At 41.2% G+C, this 20,169-nt stretch overlaps 2 protein-coding genes across 2 annotated transcripts in view; both read left to right on the top strand.

Moving 5' to 3' along the window:
• LOC136860878 (homeobox protein Hox-B1b-like) overlaps positions 1–20,169 on the top strand; it is a 391,631-nt gene that overhangs the window by 204,279 nt on the left and 167,183 nt on the right. The window lies entirely within an intron of this gene.
• On the top strand, positions 17,309–18,517 carry LOC136857499 (uncharacterized). The gene has a single exon (XM_067136200.2). The coding sequence runs from the start codon at positions 17,309–17,311 to the stop codon at positions 18,515–18,517; it is 1,209 nt and encodes a 402-aa protein (XP_066992301.2).

Raw genomic sequence — 20,169 nt, 5'->3', positions numbered from 1 at the left:
TAACCCAACATGTCGACGACTCTCGGTGTGGATGGATATACACTGACTGACAGAGCAAATGCAACACCAAGAAGGAGTGGTTCGAAAGGGATGAAAGTTGGGAAAAAAACAGAGACGGCACGGACGAATAATTGATGTTTATTTCAAACCGATATGCAGGTTACACAATGCGCACGGCATCGACTCAGTAGGATGTAGGACCACCGCGAGCGGCGATGCACGCAGAAACACGTCGAGGTACAGAGTCAATAAGAGTGCGGATGGTGTCCTGAGGGATGGTTCTCCATTCTCTGTCAACCATTTGCCACAGTTGGTCGTCCGTACGAGGCTGGGGCAGAGTTTGCAAACGGCGTCCAATGAGATCCCACACGTGTTCGATTGGTGAGAGATTCGGAGAGTACGCTGGCCACGGAAGCATCTGTACACCTCGTAAAGCCTGTTGGGAGATGCGAGCAGTGTGTGGGCGGGCATTATCCTGCTGAAACAGAGCATCGGGCAGCCCCTGAAGGTACGGGAGTGCCACCGGCCGCAGCACATGCTGCACGTAGCGGTGGGCATTTAACGTGCCTTGAATACGCACTAGAGGTGACGTGGAATCATACGCAATAGCGCCCCAAACCATGATGCCGCGTTGTCTAGCGGTAGGGCGCTCCACAGTTACTGCCGGATTTGACCTTTCTCCACGCCGACGCCACACTCGTCTGCGGTGACTATCACTGACAGAACAGAAGCGTGACTCATCGGAGAACACGACGTTCCGCCATTCCCTCATCCAAGTCGCTCTAGCCCGGCACCATGCCAAGCGTGCACGTCTATGCTGTGGAGTCAATGGTAGTCTTCTGAGCGGACGCCGGGAGTGCAGGCCTCCTTCAACCAATCGACGGGAAATTGTTCTGGTCGATATTGGAACAGCCGGGGTGTCTTGCACATGCTGAAGAATGGCGGTTGACGTGGCGTGCGGGGCTGCCACCGCTTGGCGGCGGATGCGCCGATCCTCGCGTGCTGACGTCACTCGGGCTGCGCCTGGACCCCTCGCACGTGCCACGTGCCACATGTCCCTGCGCCAACCATCTTCGCCACAGGCGCTGCACCGTGGACACATCCCTATGGGTATCGGCTGCGATTTGACGAAGCGACCAACCTGCCCTTCTCAGCCCGATCACCATACCCCTCGTAAAGTCGTCTGTCTGCTGGAAATGCCTCCGTTGACGGCGGCCTGGCATTCTTAGCTATACACGTGTCCTGTGGCACACGACAACACGTTCTACAATGACTGTCGGCTGAGAAATCAGGGTACGAAGTGGGCCATTCGCCAACGCCGTGTCCCATTTATCGTTCGCTACGTGCGCAGCACATCGGCGCATTTCACATCATGAGCATACCTCAGTGACGTCAGTCTACCCTGCAATTGGCATAAAGTTCTGACCACTCCTTCTTGGTGTTGCATTTGCTCTGTCAGTCAGTGTATTTGAAAGAGTAGATAGTTACAAGTATCTTGGTCTCACAGTAACTTGCTTTAATGATATCTCAACTGAAATAAAGATCAGGCAGGTCTCAGCAAATAAGGCATACTTTGCCTTGAGCAACTTGTCCTGATCAAGACTCCTTGGTCGCCCAACAAAACTTACTATTTATAGAACCCTCGTTTGACCAGTCCTCACTTAGGCCTCAGAAACATGGCCCCTGACGGAAACCGACGCAAGGCTGCTTGGTGGGACTTGGGAGGAAAATTCTAATGAAAATAATTGGTCACATGTATGATAAAGGACGATGGAGAATAAGGTACAATGCAGAATTGTACACATCGATGCTCTAGTAACAAAAATCATTCGATCAGGAAGGAAAAGATGTGCCAACAATGGAGGAGTCTGAGGTGACGAAGAAGATTCTCTTCGAAAACGCAGGAGGACATATAGGACGAGGTAGACCTCGAACAAGATGGTTGGACGGAGCGGAAGAAGATCTGCTGGAGCTGGGATGCAGGAATTGGAGGAGGGTAACATGTGACCGTGATGGATGGAAGAAGCTCGTTGGAAAGTCCAAGGTTCACCCTGACACAGAAGTAGAAGTAGTAGAAGAAGAAGAAGAAGAAGAAGAAGAAGAAGAAGAAAAAGGATGAGGAGAAGAAGAAGGAGAAGAAGAAGACTGATCACGTCTCCCAGCCACATATTGATATGCAGTCCATGAGAACAATTTTCGTTGAGTTCATTTTCCTATGCGCATCTGTAAAGGAAAATGGACCTTACTGTACCGTACTGCGGAATGTATGTTTGCATGACATGCATTATTTAACCACTCCTATAGTGTGATGTATTGAAGGTTCATTTTCCTTTACGCTTCCGCGTAGGAAAATGAATTCAACGAAAATGGTTGTGATGAACTGCATATCGTCGTTGCCGGGTCAAAACCTCCTATGTGATAATATTTTTGGAGATATACTGCCCCACAGCACATACATTATGAAGAGTGAGAATGCCTTGAAACTGTACACACAATATTGCACCTTAGATGACAGAACCTTACGGGCCGAAGTTCTAAGCTAAAATATTTCACGTAGGAGGTTTTGTCCCGGCAGCGACGATATCCATATCGATGGCTTTCTTTTAAAACCTCGTATGTCCAAATGTTCTTCCTACCTATTATATCCCTTAAGACTGGCCACGCCTCCCGGTCATATATTTTTATGCAGTCCATCAGAATAATTTTTGCTGTGTTCATTTTCCTTTGCTATTGTCTAAAGGAAAATGGACCTTAACCAACCGAATTGTAGGGATGTTGATTGCATGGCAAATTTACACACTCCTACAGTATAATGTATTACGAGGTTTTTAAAGAAAGCCATCGATATGTGGCTGGAAGGCGTGACCAGTTTTACTGGGTATCATGGATAAGAAGAGCATTGTCACATTCGCTGTTTTGCCACAGAAGCGACGATATATAGGCCTGCGTACTAAAAAGTACTCCTGAAATATGTGATCGAGAGGAAAAGGACAGTATTTTATGAGCCCCTTAATACAATTTAAGAATTTGAAAACTGAATGTCAATATCTTCAAAGGATTAGAAGGTATTTGAGGTGGATAACTTAGCTGAATCATCCTGTATATAGGTAACCACGGAAAATCATCAAATTTGCCGACATAGTGGTTCTAACTCATCATCTATTCAATGCATGTTTACGTCTACATGTCTCGTATCTCGTACCCAGGTGGATCAATCCCAAAGAATTCTTTGTGGAAACAGATGATGATTCCGAAATAAGATTAGAAATGTTTCTCTGTACAGATGTCACAGAGAGGTAATAATCTAAGAAGGTCGACAATTAGTACGTAAAAAATCGCATTTAAGGTGAGCTGTTAATGAGTTTTATGAGCGAAATACTCTGTTTTTTACTCACTGTAATGTGGGAACCACTTGAGCATCGTAAAATTAACTATGAGAATGAGAAAATCAAGGAAGAATTCCATGGAAAAGGAAAGTGCTTTAACTGGAGAATGAGGATTTAAGACTAGGTTACCATTGAACAGAAAGGTAGACGAAAGGCAATTAGGGGCTCTCGTGGAAGAAAAGGCGGTAAGCGGTTGTATTTTCCCAGCGTCCTTTCTAAGGAGATAGAGTGACTTCGTGTCATCGTCTCGAAATGGTGTATCTATTTCCAGACACATCTCAAAAGAAAGTGAGTTGCATGTATCGCTTTAGCCACATACAAGACCTCGTACCATTTTAAAATTTATGGCAGTTCTGGGCATCGGACCCGGTCCTCCGATGATGGCGGCCAATATCGGCAACCTTTGCACTACGAAGGTGCACATCTAATATAATGAGTAGGGCAAGAAATGACTTGAATTGTTTGAGGAACTGCGAATATTAGTTTTAAAGTAAAGCTGCCGTTGTTGTTACTGCCGTTATATCCTGACAGTAATTACCAACCATTTAAATTTTTCTGTGAATAACACCCTGTAATTTAATATAGGGAATAATGCAGCATTTACTTTGAATGAAGAGAAAACTGTATCCTTGTTTTATTGAACTGCAGATTCTAAAGATTTTCTGAACTTTATATCGGTGGGTTTGAATACTACTACTACTACTACTACTACTAATACTACTACTACTACTAATAATAATAATAATAATAATAATAATAATAATAATAATAATGATTATGATGATGATGATGCCGAGTTGAGTGGCTCAGATGGTTAAGGCGCTATGTTTCTGAGCCCAGGTTGGCAGGTTCGATCCTGGCTCAGTCCAGTAGTATTTGAAGGTGCTCAAATACGTCAACCTCGTGTGTGTAGATTTACCGGTAGGGAAAATGAACTCCTGCGGTACACAATTCCGGCACCTCGGCGTTTCCTAAAACCGCAATAGTAGTTAGTGGGACTTAAAATCAATCACATTAAATAATAATAATAATAATAATAATAATAATAATAATAATAATAATAATAATAATAATAATTTGTGTTTATTTTACATTTCGTGGCCTTCATTGGACCACTTTAGTCAATTATACAATGGACTTTTCGATTTTCTCTCAGCCCAGTACTACTTCATTCTCTCGGATCTTGATTTCCTCTCCTTGTCTGAAATCACTCTTCCCGTGGTTTGTCTCTTGATCTTGGTCTTTAGTCTGGTGTCTATGTTTTTGAGTGTCTTGATGTCAGACTCGCTGGCTGAACGATCAGCGTACTGGCCTTCGGTTCAGAGGGTCCCGCGTTCGATTCCCGGCCGGGTCGGGGATTTTAACCTTAATTGGTTAATTCCAGTGGCACGGGGGTTGGGTGTATGTGTTGTCTTCGTCATCATTTCGTCCTCATCTTGACGCGCAAGTCGCCTACGGGAGTAAAATAGAAAGACCTGCACCTGGCGAGCCGAACCCGTCCTGGGATATCCCGGCACTAAAAGCCATACGACATTTCATTTCATTTTCAGTGTCTTGATTCTGTGGCCAAGAAAATGGCCGAGAGGATTCGTCGTGCTGACCACACGACACCTCGTAATCTGCAGGCCTTCGGGCTGAGCAGTGGTCACTTGGTAGGCCAAGGCCCTTCAAGGGCTGTAGTGTCATGGGGTTTGGTTTGGTTTGATTTGGTTTGGTTTGATTCTGTGGGTCTTGTTTTATAAATCCTCTACTGTATAATAATAATAATAATAATAATAATAATAATAATAATAATAATAATAATAATAATAATAACAATAATAGGCCTAATAATAATAATAATTTAATGCGCCTATCAATATCTAGTACAGCCTTTGTTAGGCAGACCGTCCTACGAGAGTGGAGCCAAGAGAATTAACCATATTAGGTTAAAATCCCTCGACCCGGATCACCGATGACCGGAGTTTAAGACGCTACTCAGCCATGAAGTAGACTGTTTAGATATGATGTATTAATTAAGACAGTCTGAGTCGGAATCCATATTTAGGTGGTAAGTAGGTACTCATACAGGTACAGACCACAGTCAATCTTGATTATCTTCGAAGATCTCACGAAGTTCAGTGGCCACATCGATAAAGTCTTATAATAATAGCTACGATAAATAATTCTCATGAATATACAGTAGCCTATAAGTGATGAGCCTCCTCTCATCCCGCTTATTTTTTTGTTGATAATATACAGGGTGATCAGAAACAACGTGAACCTGGTAATATGTGCATAAGAGGGTTTGGCATAACTTACTGATAAATAATTTGAAAGAAATAATTCTATATCAAGCGCCCTTGTCATTTTATCACCTGCTAAAATTAGCCAATGAGATTGCTTCGCGGGCGAATACAAATGTACTTTGAGAGGCGGTGTTACTAAATTTCCACGTGGCTCAAGACCGGTTTGAGAACACTAACACACCATGGGTTTCAGTCGGTGTCACCGTAGCGCACTTGCTGTGGCATGATCCTGTCAACCCGGAGGTCCATGTTCAAATCGCTTCCCTGGAAAAATTGTTTATTTCGACCGATGCTCTCAAGCCACGTGCAGACTTAACAACACAAACTTTCGCAGTATTTATCAGTATGACCAATCCTCGAACGCTCGTATACTCGGTTCACGTTACTTCCGACCACCCTATACAGGTATTAAGTTATTAAATAGGGTTCGGAAAGTTATGACCTAAAGAAGTAAAAATATGCTAGCAAATATGCCCTAAAAACGGGGAAATATGACCTAAAAAGTAAGGTAAAATATGACTTAAGCATTTTAGGGATAGGTAGAAAGTATTAGAAATCTGTCAAAAAAAGTCATAAGCGATAATTCAGCAGACACATTTAATCATGTCAACTGGCAGAGCTACAGCAGGTAAATTAAAGCATCATACATTCATTCAGTATCACAGTTCTCATTCTGTTTACCTAAATAAATACAAATGTATTGGCATGCTTTTTGGTATCTGTCGGTGTACGTTCGTGCATCTTCTCTTTCTCGGAATCTTGTCTTCTGAACCTCCTACCTATCTCTAACGGGAAAAGAAAGAAAAATACATCTACTACAGTAATTTGAAATCCTGTGTTTGAAAATCGACGCAGACATGTACCTTGTTAAAAGCGACGCCTCAATTTAAACAAGAATGCTCAAATTATAACAAAATGTAACCTCGTCACTTCACCGGTAAAACGTTGTATATCACAATACTCTTCCTATCCATTATTCCCCTTAAGACTGGTCACGCCTCCCAGCCACATATGGATACGCAGTCCATCAGAACAATGTCCGTTGTGTTCGTTTTCCTATGTCGACGATTAAACGAAAATGAACCTTACATGCATTGTACACTGGGAGTGCGTAAATACGTAATGCAAACGTACATTCCTACAGTACGGTACTGTAAGGTTCATTTTTCTTTACAGATGGGCATAGGAAAATGAACACAACAAAATTTGTTCTGATGGACTGCATATCCATACGTGGCTGGGAGGCGTGACCAGTCTTAAGGAGAATAATTGATAGGAAGAGATTTGTGGAATACAACCTTTTACCGGCCGAGCGACGACCTCATATCACTGAAATGAGCAAAATATGACCAAACCAGTAAAAATTGCCGAAATATGCATTTATATGCAACATAAAATTTCTTTAAACGGGGTCAGGGTCTCATCATTCACAGTTAATTTTTTTAGGTTTCGGGTAAAATGAGCTCAGATATGAAATATGACTTTTCCTTAACATACGAACCTTAGTTATTAATAACAAGTGTCATGAGACCATTTAGTGTACTATGGTGTAAAGTGGCACAAAGTTCCCGTAACTATGAGCTTGTATTCGAGAGATGATGGATTCGAATTCCAAGGTGGGTAGCCCCGATGTTTTTCTGTGATTTATCTATTTTCACACCAGAAAAACGCTGGGACTGTACCATAAATAAAGCCACGGCCACTATCTTCCAAATCCTTTGTCCAATCTTGCGTCACTGAAAATCTTCGATGTGTTAGTACGACGTTGAACAAAAATTTATGTATGCATTTGTATCCTGTCTTTCAGCCTCGCGAGGTCAGCTCATGGAAGTTAACAATGTTGTGACTGAGGAAGTGCAGCAACGATGCTGTATGGGTTAGAGGTTTAGCTGGGAGCGAGAGAAAGTGTACAGTGGCCACAAGTCTACTGGCGCCTATTATGTAGTACGTCAAATAAAACCTGCAAGTTATCGGTTATGATATTCTAAACCTCTAAGACGAAACAACAATAACAACTACTTTAATTATAACATATCACTTATCTTAAGCTGACTATTCATAAAAATTATATGCAGATTTATCTAGGGAAACCGTCATAAATTGAACAAACTAATTAGAGTACAGAGTGAGTGGGTTATGTGGTACGAGAGGTGCAGCTAATAGCCTGTGTTCGGTAGATGGTGGGTTCGAAGCCCTGAGAATGGTTTTCCGTGGTTTCCCATTTTAATATGAGGCAATTGCTGGGCTGCACCATAATTGAGGGCATGGTTGCTTCCTACCAATTCCCATTCCTGTCCTATCTCATCGTCGGTGTGAGACCCCTCTCAGTCGGTGAGACGTGAAAACAAGTAGTAGATTGAAACGAATTATAGCCATTTTCTTTGATGATGTTCTCTATTTAAGTGCTAAAAGACACACATCAAAATACAGTTTTCATTGTCGACTGAGGAAATCGTGACGTTTACCATGTGAAACTTCATTGTCTGCGGATCATCTCGCTGGGCATCAGTCATCTTGGCACCAAAGGCCCTTAATGGTCTATATGTACTATAGATTTGTCTTCTTGTCTAGCCTGCATATATTAGCAAAATGTAGCCACCTACAATCATACCCAATACTGCATGCAACTAAAGATTACATGAGCTATGCAAAGCAGACTGTCTTTTAATTAAACAGTCCACTGTGTCGCCCTTAATAGTGGTGATCGTTTAAACCCTTCAGATCTTAGGATACAGTGTTTGCAAAAATATACTGTACTGCATTACTACATTTCTCATGCTGAAAAATAATGACAAATTACAGGGCGAATTTTTTTAATTACCACATTTTAAACACAAATTTACGGCCTACAAATTTGAGTGATCTGGGTCATAACCGAAAATTTGTATCCCTTCTTAAGGGATACCAAGATTCCATTTCAGACGTTAGCATGTCGAAACGGCAGAGTTATCACCCGTTGATGATGTCTGAAACAGGATAACACGACATGTTCAACATTACGGTAGTTACAAATGGAAATGTTTATGTACTTTGGACAGGGTTGAATGACACTACGTAGACCACTAATTCTGAGGACATCCACACCCATATGGCAGTGACAAGCCAATCATTTCCTCACTTCATGCCGTTTGAATATTTCAGAACGGCATTAAAGATAGAGCTACGATAGTACAGTGAGTAATCAAGGTTTGATCTAGACTCAAAATGGAAAATCACGAGAAAATCACTTATAAGATGGAAGAATCGGGAATCGAATCCGTGTCAACCAAACAGGACTTTTAGTATCAAGTTATTTCGTTTCTGGATTCATGTGTGTGTAACTGTCTAGAATCAAGATTTTAAAAACCACATCCGCATCCAATAGCACTAAATAGACAAAGTACTGGTCCTAGGGACTGGTTATAATTGATTTCCTGTACAGTAAAATAATTAAAAGCAATCTGTACAGTGCTGTATACGGGGTTTTTATTTGTCTTAGATAAAGATAACTATTATGCAAGCATAATATGAACCGGACGTATGTGAAACTAAATTCCTATCATACACTTACCCTAGTTCCTTGCTCTATTGTTACCACTATAATATGTACAAGCAAATGCGAGAGCTAAGTTGAAGCTTCAAGAAGTATACGGTTCCAGGTGGCATGATCTCAGCAAGAGGAAGTCCTTGTCCTACGACACGCACGTCACGCTCAACGCGCCGCAGTATGTACTGTTTTAATTATTGTTGCTGTTCGGACAAAGGGGTGACTTTCATGTTCAGTGCCAAGATGGTCTGGGAACCAGCGAAAGTGTGAGGATCTCGCGAGCACGTAAAGTATATAAAGCGAGCATCAAGTGTGGAGAGAAGATCCAGTCGCGGACTGGCGTACAGCCAAGCAACCAACTCACAGCGACATGAAGTTTTTGGTATGTCAGTGTATAATTATTACACTTGTTGATATCCATAGAAGTGTTGTGATCATCTAGTAACTGAGTCCGCTAATTTATTCAGTGTTTTCGTTGTCAGTATTACTTTTTGAAAAGCATAATTTTATGTTAATGATAGATTCTTACGTAGTGAATTATTTACAATATTGATGAGTGTTTAAAAGCTATATTGTGTGCATTTTAAAAATCAAATTCGGGCAGTATTAAACAATCTGTGAACGTTCTAGGACAGTGAACTATGTTTCGATATCAAGTGTCTCATTTCTTGAATCAACCTAGTAGATTTATGTTTGATGATGATGCTTGTTGTTTAAAGCGGCCTAACATCGAAGGTCATCGGCCCAGATTTGTGTTTTGACTGGTCAGTAAAGTTAATGTATACTATAATAAAAAATAAAAATAACTTAAAACCACAGTATTATAAAAGAGTGGGGACCGGAAACTAAACTAGAGGTCTATTGCTGTTTTGATTTTTTTTTCTGAGTAGGTAAAATGTGAGCAGTCAATTAAAGCAGCTAACATTTTATTTTAAAGCTTACATTCTTTTAATATTTCTATTTAAAGTTAACTGAACGTGAATCATCTTTAATAGGGTTCATCAAAGGTTCTATAGGAGTATTTAGAGCAGAATATTTTCCCCCTAAAAATCGCTATCATTATCTAAATATCTTTCCATAATTTTGTGCAGAGTTAATACACACACTGAAATGAAATGGCGTATGGCTTTTAGTGCCGGGAGTGTCCGAAGACTTGTTCGGCTCGCCAGGTGCAGGTCTTTCGAGTTGACTCCCGTAGGTGACCTGCGCGTCGTGATGAGGATGAAATGATGATGAAGACAACACATACACCCAGCCCCGTGCCATTGGAATTAACCAATTAAGGTTAAAATCCCCGACCCGGCCGGGAATCGAACCCGGGACCCTCTGAACCGAAGGCCAGTACGCTGACCGTTCAGCCAACGAGACGGACAAATACACACACTAAACTTATAGGATATCTGTGTTAAGCTGATATATTCTAAATCATCACAAACTTAGTTGAGCTCTTCTAAAAAAGGATTTCATATGGATAGATATCCGCACATTCTGAAGTTTCATTTCATTTCCGAGTTGTATTTAATTTTAACCAACTGAAAATTGACAGAGAATGATGAAGAAAGATATCAAATGGTAGTGATAACTTTTCGACTGACGGTGTTCAGCGTTACTTAATATTGGCAGAACATACACAGATGATTATTATTTCATATATTTCCTTTTAAATAGGGACAATGACCTTAGATGTTAGGCCCCTTTAAACAACCAGGGGAGTTGGCCATGCAGTTAGGAGCGCGCAGCTGTGAGCTCGCATCCGGGAGATAGTGGGTTCGAATCCCACTGTCAGCAGGCCTGAAGGTGGTTTTCCATTGTTTCTCATTTTCACATCAGGCAAATGCTGGGGCTGTACCTTAATTAAGACCACGGCGGCTCCCTTCCCATTCCTAGGCCTTTCCTTCCTATCATCGCCATAAGACCTATCTGTGTCGGAGCGACGTAAAGAAAATAGCAAAAAACAAGCATCATCGTCATCATCATCATCATCATCATTTTAAATCGAATGAATAAATCACGATTACAAGAACTGAGAAACTTCGGGGCAAATATCATGATAGAAGTTCCGAGAGCGAATATTTCCGAAATTACTTTATTTGTCCATATTTAGTATATCAATAGCAGTGGATCAATGAAGTAATACCGTATCAGGACACAATACCATTCAAATGCATCACGTGACGTTTCCTTCTGCGTCGAAGTATTTTTGTATCGCTTCTTTGAACTAATTTATCAACCATAAATAGGAGAATTTCCTTGTGCTATGTAACTCAAAATAACAATAACCCGATGTGAATACAAATTAGGCTGTAGAACGTTGACGGAACTTCTCTGCCACTGTAAGCAGATGTTCATATTTAATCACCTCAAAACTTTTGAAGGAATAAAGAACTTAGAAAACTTGGCAACTAATTCGTAAAATAATTGAAGAATGACGTGCGAAGAATTGCTGTAAAAACGCATCATTTTTGCAATAAAATATCAAAAACAGAAGGAATTTACTTTCACGTTACTGTTGATATCGTGATCATACCCGTGGGACCCCCATTTTTTTTGTGTGGAATTCGAGCCACAGATCCGTTAATTTTACTTTGAAAAATCCCACATGCATTGGTCAGGGTTCTAACCGAGGCCGCATTGGCGAGAAGCCAGTTACAATGTCACTCAATTATCATACCCCAAAACAGAAAACGTAGTCTATAAAATATTTCAAAAAAATATTGCCACTGTACAGTTTGCAGCTTTGCAAGTTATTTCCAACCAACAATTGAAATGTATTTGATGTTATAAACATTTAATTCTTATCCAGAGATCAGTTTTATCTCTCTTTGAATTACCGCTATTTTGAAATTGCGTATTTCCAAATTATTTTACTATAACTTGATCCAATAGAGTTGACTGTACAATTCAACGTTGTGAAAGCTTCAACAAATTCTGTCAACTTTGATTTTATAATCTCTTGCCTGAGTCAAACATGTCTTCTTCTTCTTTCTTTTTCTACCACTTTTCCCACACCTGTGGGGTCGCGGGTGCGAATTGTGGCGCACAAGTGGATTTAGCCCTGTTTTACGGCCGGATGCCTTTCCTGACGCCAACTCTATACGGAGGTTATAATCGCTATTGCGTGTTTCTGCGGTGGTTGGTAGTATGGTGTGTTGTCTGAATATGGAGAGGATAGTATTGGGACAGCCTCGAGCCAGAAGAATTAATCACAAGCGATTAAAATCCCCGACCCAGCCGGGAATCGAACCCGTGACCCACTGAACCGAAGGGCAGAACGCAGACTATTCAGCCAACGAGTCGGCGTTAGTCAAAGGTGTAAAGAATTAAAAAAGTATTAACGGATAGCAATGAACAATGACCTTTCCGGAATTATATGGGTTAGGCCTACGGTAGGCCTACAGTATAACGTATTAACATTTAGTATTGTAATAAAATGTTTTAATAAAGCCATGTTTAGGGTTTGCTAACTCAGCCATTGGATTTGAAGAAATTGTAAAACAATATTCACTATCCACAAACTTTTTCTTTACATTCGCATAAAATAGAGAGATTTAATTAAGAAGATGATCTCAAAAAAACTAACCATATTTAAATATTTATAGTAATTGCTGGGATAAATTCTTATATTTTGTTGGTTTAACATACTGAAATGTTAATTTTATTTACCGTGCAAGTGGCTGCGCGGTTCGAGGCACATAGCTCTCAGCTTGCATTCGGGAGAAAGTGGGTTCGAACCCCACTGTTGGCAGCCCTGAAGATTGTTTCCGTGTTTTCCGATTTTCACACCAGGCAAACACTGGGGTTGTACCTTAATTAAAGCCACGATCGCTTCCTTCCAACTCCTAGCCATTTCCTCTTCCATCTTCGTCATAAGTCCTCTTCCATGGCTAAGTGGTTAGCGTGCTGGCCTTTGGTCACAGTGGTCCGGAGTTTTTATTCTCGGTAGGGTCGGGAGTTTTTACTATGATTGGTTAAATTCGCTGGCACGGGGGCTGGGTTTATGTGTCGTCTTATCATTTCATCCTCATCACGACGCGCAGGCCGCCTACGGGTGTCAAATCAAAAGACCTGCACCTAGCGAGCCGAACATGTCCTCGGACACTCCCGGCACTAAAAGCCATACGCCATTTCATTTCATCGTCATAAGACCTGTGTCAGTGCAACGTAAAGAAAATTGTGAAACAATGTTAAATGCTATTTGAGATAAGATAATATTAAATAAAATGTACTCAACACTGGAAAGATTAGAATATCGGTTTAATTTTTACAGCTGTTATGTTCTCAAACACAAATTTCGAAATTACATTTTCAGAAAATTGTAAGGATACTGGATACATGTCACAGAATTCTCGTGATATACTGAAATTCAGAAACACAACAAGTTTAAATCTCTTGAATTGCTACCATGAGCGATTGACATAGAACCTCTGTGATTTGTGATAAGAATGTACACAATATTTAGTACCTTATATAATTAACATGAGGGGGACACAAAAACTAATTGAAACGTAACATAATCCAAGTTTTAGGCACCATTATTTATATTAACGACGATAAAAGGATAAGAAAATAGTTTGGCTTATGTAGAGATTTTTAATTTTATGTCATTTATACTGCCTGTATATGTTTAAACATGCCAATTTTGCATTACCAGATTGTACAGTAACCAGATATCTTTTGGACAAGTTATTACAAAAAAATACGTTTCACAACAACTCATTAGGTCCTTGGGCTGACAATGCTACTGCTGCCCAGCTAGGCAGCCTGTAGGCATTGAATTGACTTGTGATCACCGTGACGATATCCTCAGCCATCTTTTTTGGCTTTCTTGACTGGGTCCGCTACCTCTCGTATTACACGGCTGCCCAGTTGGCCTTACGAGGCTGAGTGAACTTCATTTCCAGCACTAAATCCAGAATTATAATCCTCGGCCTGACCGGGAATGTAATCTGGGGCCTCCGGGCTAGAGGCAGGTACTTCTACCCCGATACCCCAGTGCTGGTCATTGATGACCTGAGTTTTAATTAATTATGTCGGGTAGACATCGAGTGTATCATCAAAGATACCGATATCGTTTGACAATGAGTGACGAATGGACTTTCTTCTGGACTTAAAAATACGATTATGGGTTGAACCCGCGACCTTGGGATCCGGAAGCCGACACTCTATCCCTAATTCACATACCATTTACATGAGAAAATGTAAAAAATGCGTGTTATCAAATAAGTTTTGGCTTTTAAATGCTAAAACAATGACGCATTATTCTATTTCTGAAAGAATATTGAGCGGCGAGTAACTTCCGTTGTTCGTGGGGAGTTCACTAAAGCGGAACCAAGTGGGGTCACAGTATCACTAAACCAAGCGCTAACGAAGTCCTGTAAGGGCATTGACACGCCACTTAGAAGTACTTTAAGAGTCAAATCTTTTAGCATACCTCAGTTGGTGCTGATTCGCGAGCTTGAGACATCTCTAAGTTTATCAGCCTTGTTTACTTGAAACACTGCAAATTGTCTATTATTCTGTGATATTAAAGGCCTGTGGCAATGTGAATTATTTAGGTCTAGGGCTGGGATAGATAGGCTACTTTAAGTTTTCAGGCTGTGTAAACTGCTAGTAACTTACGAACGATAATAGCTGCAGGGATATTAATCACATTATTCTTATCCTGTTGTTATTATTATCTTCATCATCATCGTCAACAACAACAACCTCTTGGGTAAAGATTGCTTGATTACTCTTTATATGGAGTCCCTGGGTTCGATTTCAACTTAGATTAACGACTGGAAAGAGATTCACATATTCTCATGAATTAAATTGAGATATGATACGAGATGTTGGTGGTGATTATTGTTTTAAGATGAAGTACAACAGGGCAGCCATCCCGTATTCACACTAATCAAAAAGGAAAATGGAAGAGGCCCGAAAGTTCGAAGAATGGAGGTATCGACAAAAGAGAGGGAAGGGCAACAAATGGCGTGGAAATGAGAATACCGTCCAGGTCGGAAAAAATCGTGAGTTGACCAAGAGAGGTCGGATAGGAAAGATGAAAGCGAGGAGCCTGACACGAGTAAGTGGAATCGATACCAGACTCAACTAGGGAACCTGTGATCGCCATACTTCCTCTTAAAACAATAATCACCACCACCACCACCACCGTGATAGCCAACCCATTCTCCCAGTATAAAAGCCCATGGATCCCTTTTCAGTCACATTTTAGGATACGCAGCGGATACAGAGGATGTTTTATACCACCCCCACCCACAGAGGGGTCTATGTGAGAGGTATCATAGTGGACCCAGTCAGAAATCCAGTAGGTCTAAATGAAGCAGAGGACGTGACACTCCAGTATGTGCTGGTCATCTGGCTGCGCAGAAGTCATCTTGACAGACAAACGCTCTTAATGGGCTCTATACGTCGTAAGTTTTCGTTTTATCTTGTGTCTTCTTTTTACAGTTTACTTTACGTCGCACCATAGGTCTTATGGCGATGATGGGTTAGGGAAGGGCTAGGAATGGGAAGGAACCGACCGTTGCCTTGATTAAGGTGCAGCACCATCATTGTTCTGGAGTGAAAATGGGAAACCACGTTAAACCATCTTCAGGGCTGACGAGAGTGAGGTTCGAACCCACTTTACCCGAATGCAAGCTGATAGCTACGTGACCCAAATCGTACAGCCACATGTTCTGTATTATTATTATTATTATTATTATTATTATTATTATTATTATTAGTCTATTATTATATTATTTGGTGTAGGAGTGGCGTGTCTGTCCCTTATTGGAAGTCTCAGCGTTCGATTCCCAGTCAATCTAAGGATTTAAATCCCAGACTGAAGGCTGGAAACCAGCGGTCTGGCCACGCGTATCAACTCACTACAGCTATCCAGGCAAGCTGTTTTGGAGACGCGTGGTTTTGAACCTCACCGTCAGCTGTCCTGAAAACGATTTTCTGCGGCAAATGCTGGGACAGTTCCTATTCATAGGCCACAGTCGATTCCTTCCAGCTCCTTACCCAATTTCATTAAAACATGGCGTGTCAATTAATTTCACCTCATTCCCGACCCCGTATCAATACATGGTTGTAAGGGCTGGACTGAACGCTGGAACGGGGTTTATTCAGCTTCGCGAGTTCAAGTGAGGAGTTGTCTGATATGAGCCCCAGTCTAGAAAGCTTATAAATATGGTTGAGGACGTCGTTACGCTGAACACTTGACACTCCAATATCTGCAGGCCATATAGCCTGGCAACAGAAAAGATAGCAGATCCAAGGACCTAAACGGGCTATAATGCGGAGGTGGTGAGTAGTGATTATTGTTTTACGGGGGAAATACAATGTGATGAACATCCCTTCTTAATTCCAATCACTGGGGAAAGATAGGTCCAACCCTTAAAGTTACCGGCAAGGGCATGATTGTATCCTGAGATTGGATTGTTGCGGTTCTTCTTGTGTCTCGGTCTTCGGTAAGTCCTTTTAGTTCTGCAGAAGAAAGGCAATGTCGATCTTTCATCAGCTGGCCTTCCGGCCACTTTGCTGAATGGCCGGCGTAGTACCTTACCGTACCGTATGCCAGGAATGCATGCTTGCATGACCTCCTACAGTATAATGTACTTTAAGTTTCATTTTCCTTTAACGCAAGGATACGAAAATGAACACAACGAAAATTGTCCTGAACTGCGTATCCATATGTGGCTGGGAGGCGTGACCAGTGAATAGTGGATATGAAGAGCATTGTGAGATATGACATTTTGCCCGAACAGCAACGAATTGTATACCACCACTTCTCTTACCCTGCCGGTTAACATTCTGATATCCCACCAGCGTGAGTCGAACTAGCTATCCGAAGAGTCAGACCATGTAGACTTGACGCCTTAAGAATCATGGCCAGCAGGCAGGTTGTAGAATTAATTAAGGCTTATTTTGTGTATCAGTTTCACGGTATCTCTCAGTCTTGTAAAGTGCATATTAGTGTACTCAGTTACTAGGTGTATAGAAAGTATCCTATTTTTTGTGACTTCGAAAGTTGTATTCTGCATCAAGTGTCATTTAGTGTGTGAAAATTAATTATGTTGTGTATGTTGTCGTAGACCGCTATCATTGTGGTGGCGTTGGCCATGCTAGTGTTGGCAGAGAAGAAGCATAATGTGACGGAGAAGACCACAGCAGCTCAAGAGAGGAAGGACACTGAACATCTCAAGGACAAGCAAACTTCAAATAATGCGACTGCACCCGAAAAAGTGTTTGGCTCCAAGGACGTTAAGAACACCACAGAAAAGGACGATAGGAAGAAGAAGGAAGAGGTTCGTTCCTCGGAGATGGAGGTTCAGGAGAGTAAGAAGACAGAGAAACGAGGAGTGGGTACAGACTTCGGGGATGGCGGTGATCATGGGAGTGTGAGTTCAAGTGAGGAGCATGTGCCAGCCATTACACTGACGGAGAAGGTAGCGGTTCCCGTACCTCATCCTGTTCCTGTGGAAGTTCCTGTCGAGAAACATGTTCCATACACCGTAGAGAAGCCTTTCCCATACCCAGTCAAAGTGCCCGTCGATAAACCTTACGCTGTTGCAGTCGAAAAACCCGTACCATTCCCTGTAGAGAAGAAAGTCCCATATCCAGTTCAGGTCCCCGTGGTCCGACCAGTTCCAGTACACGTCCCTGTAGAAAAACCCGTCCCGGTACCCGTAGAAGTGAAAGTTCCCGTACCCCACCCATACCCCGTCCATATAGAAAAGCCTTACCCTGTCTACGTAGAGAAGAAGGTCCCAGTTCCAGCTCCATATACAGTTCACGTCAAAGTACCCGTACCTCAACCCTACTCAGTTCCCGTCAAAGTGCCCGTACACGTGGCTGTCGACAAGCCCTACACAGTCACAGAGAAAGTGTTTGTCGATAGACCCTATAATGTGTACGTCCCAAAACCATATCCTGTGACAGTTCACAAACCTGTTCCCTACCCTGTTGAAAAACCAGTCCCGTATGAAGTAAAGGTACCTGTTGATAGACCGTATCAGGTATTTGTCTACAAACCGTATCCAGTAACAGTACACAAGCCAGTGCCTTACACAGTTGTGAAACCAGTGCCGTATCCTGTAGAGAAGCATGTGCCCTACCCAGTCAGGGTACCAGTAGACAAGCCGTACCCAGTACACGTACCCAAACCTTACCCTGTTACAGTACACAAACACGTACCGGTTACCGTAGCAAAGCCAGTACCATACCCAGTCCATGTTCCAGTTGCTAAGCCTGTACCTGTACCCGTAGAGAAACCTGTACCCTACCACGTCGAAGTTCCCGTACCAGTCGCCGAACACGAACATCACTAGTTCTTCTAGTGAACAGAGTAAAGCTGTGATATATCTTTTTAAATAGACTGTGTTTGTTGGAGAAGACCTAACTTTAGCAGACGAAGTTGCAGTAGAACATTCTGCCAGCTGACGTTTGAGTACAAAGCGCGAAACATTGGTTTTATGGAAACAATTCATCGTATCCATAAGGAACGAAAACCTTTTACTCCAAGTTGAATTCATTCTTAGTTTGATGGCATGATTATTACGATCACTTCATTGTTATTTAGATAGCAGAATGTATTTTGTACAGTCTGCCTCCTAGGCTGAATGGTCAGCGTACTGACTTTCGGGTCAAAGGGCTCCGGGTTAGATTCCAGGCCGGGTCGTATGGTTAATTTCTCTGACTAGGGCCATCTAAATAAAACACATCACACTACCAGCCATCACAGAGTCATGCAATAATGAATACTTCCTCCACATACAGTTGGTGTCAGTAAAATTCAGCCAAATCCATCACAAGGATCGACCTCAAAAGTTTAGTAGAAGGTTAGAAAGAATAATATATTTCCGTACTTTATATTAGCTCTCTCCCTCTCAATTTTTGAGACGAACCTACATATTTCCTATATGTTTGTTACACTCAGTATAATTCAGATATACGTAAGTAATATATTGATATGTAGGCTAGGATGATAATACAAGAAGATTTAATCTACAGAGAGAATATAATTTTTTTGTAGGGAAAGAAAGTAACTGATATACGAAAGAAATAATAGAGCACACGCATTCCATTGATTTTGCTCTAGCCTCCAATACTCTGAGATTGAATGAAAAGAATGAAATGATGAATGTTAGAACAAAACAGATCTTTCGCTTAGCTTAGAACTCTAAAGCCAGTCTTCATGTATGGGGTACCATAGTTAGATCCTAAATTGCCACGAAATCTTATCTAATATAGTATATCCAGTAGTAAGAACAATCTTACCACTGGAAGATTATGGAGATGGGTGGTTGAGTCAAGGAACTAATTTTGCTATTTCCTGTGACAAAACTTCAACATCTGTTTTTAAAAATTAGCCTACGTGTTAATTATAATATAACTGACCTTTGGTTGGTTCCAAAGATAGAGAATATGACGAGACTTATTTTTATATGTATTTTTGTTCCTTGTTCTTTTTTTTAATTTACACCAAAATAATAATAAATGTGTTCCCACAATGATTTTAATTTTTTTCTGATCCTGTGCTGAAAGGCAGTCCTTTTCCATCATTCCCACTGTACTTCAAATAGAATATAGTGAGGTGGCTGGTAGTAAGTTAATTCTACTTACTTACTGGCTTAATTAGGCCTACTTATTCATTTACTTTCTTACTTGCTTACGAACGAACTTATTCCTTATTTCCTTACTCACTTAATAGATTGATTACAGATTTACTTACTGAAATCATTATAGTACAGTCAATTTGTATGATATTTGTAATAATTTTTAATTTGTAATAATGTTTATATACGTAAGAAACATTTCGATGGCTTTCTTTAAAAACCTCGTAAGTCCGAATACTCTTATTATCCGTTATATTCCTTAAGACTGGTCACGCCTCCCGGTCTCATATTTATATGCAGTCCAAAAGAATAATTTTCGTTATGGTCACTTTCCTCTGCCAATTTGTAAAGGAAAATGAACCTTA

This window comes from Anabrus simplex, chromosome 1 (assembly GCF_040414725.1).
Source record: "Anabrus simplex isolate iqAnaSimp1 chromosome 1, ASM4041472v1, whole genome shotgun sequence".
Classification (NCBI taxonomy): Eukaryota; Metazoa; Arthropoda; class Insecta; order Orthoptera; family Tettigoniidae; genus Anabrus; species Anabrus simplex.
Note: the sequence above shows the minus strand (reverse complement) of the source record. Positions and strands in the feature narration are given on the sequence as shown.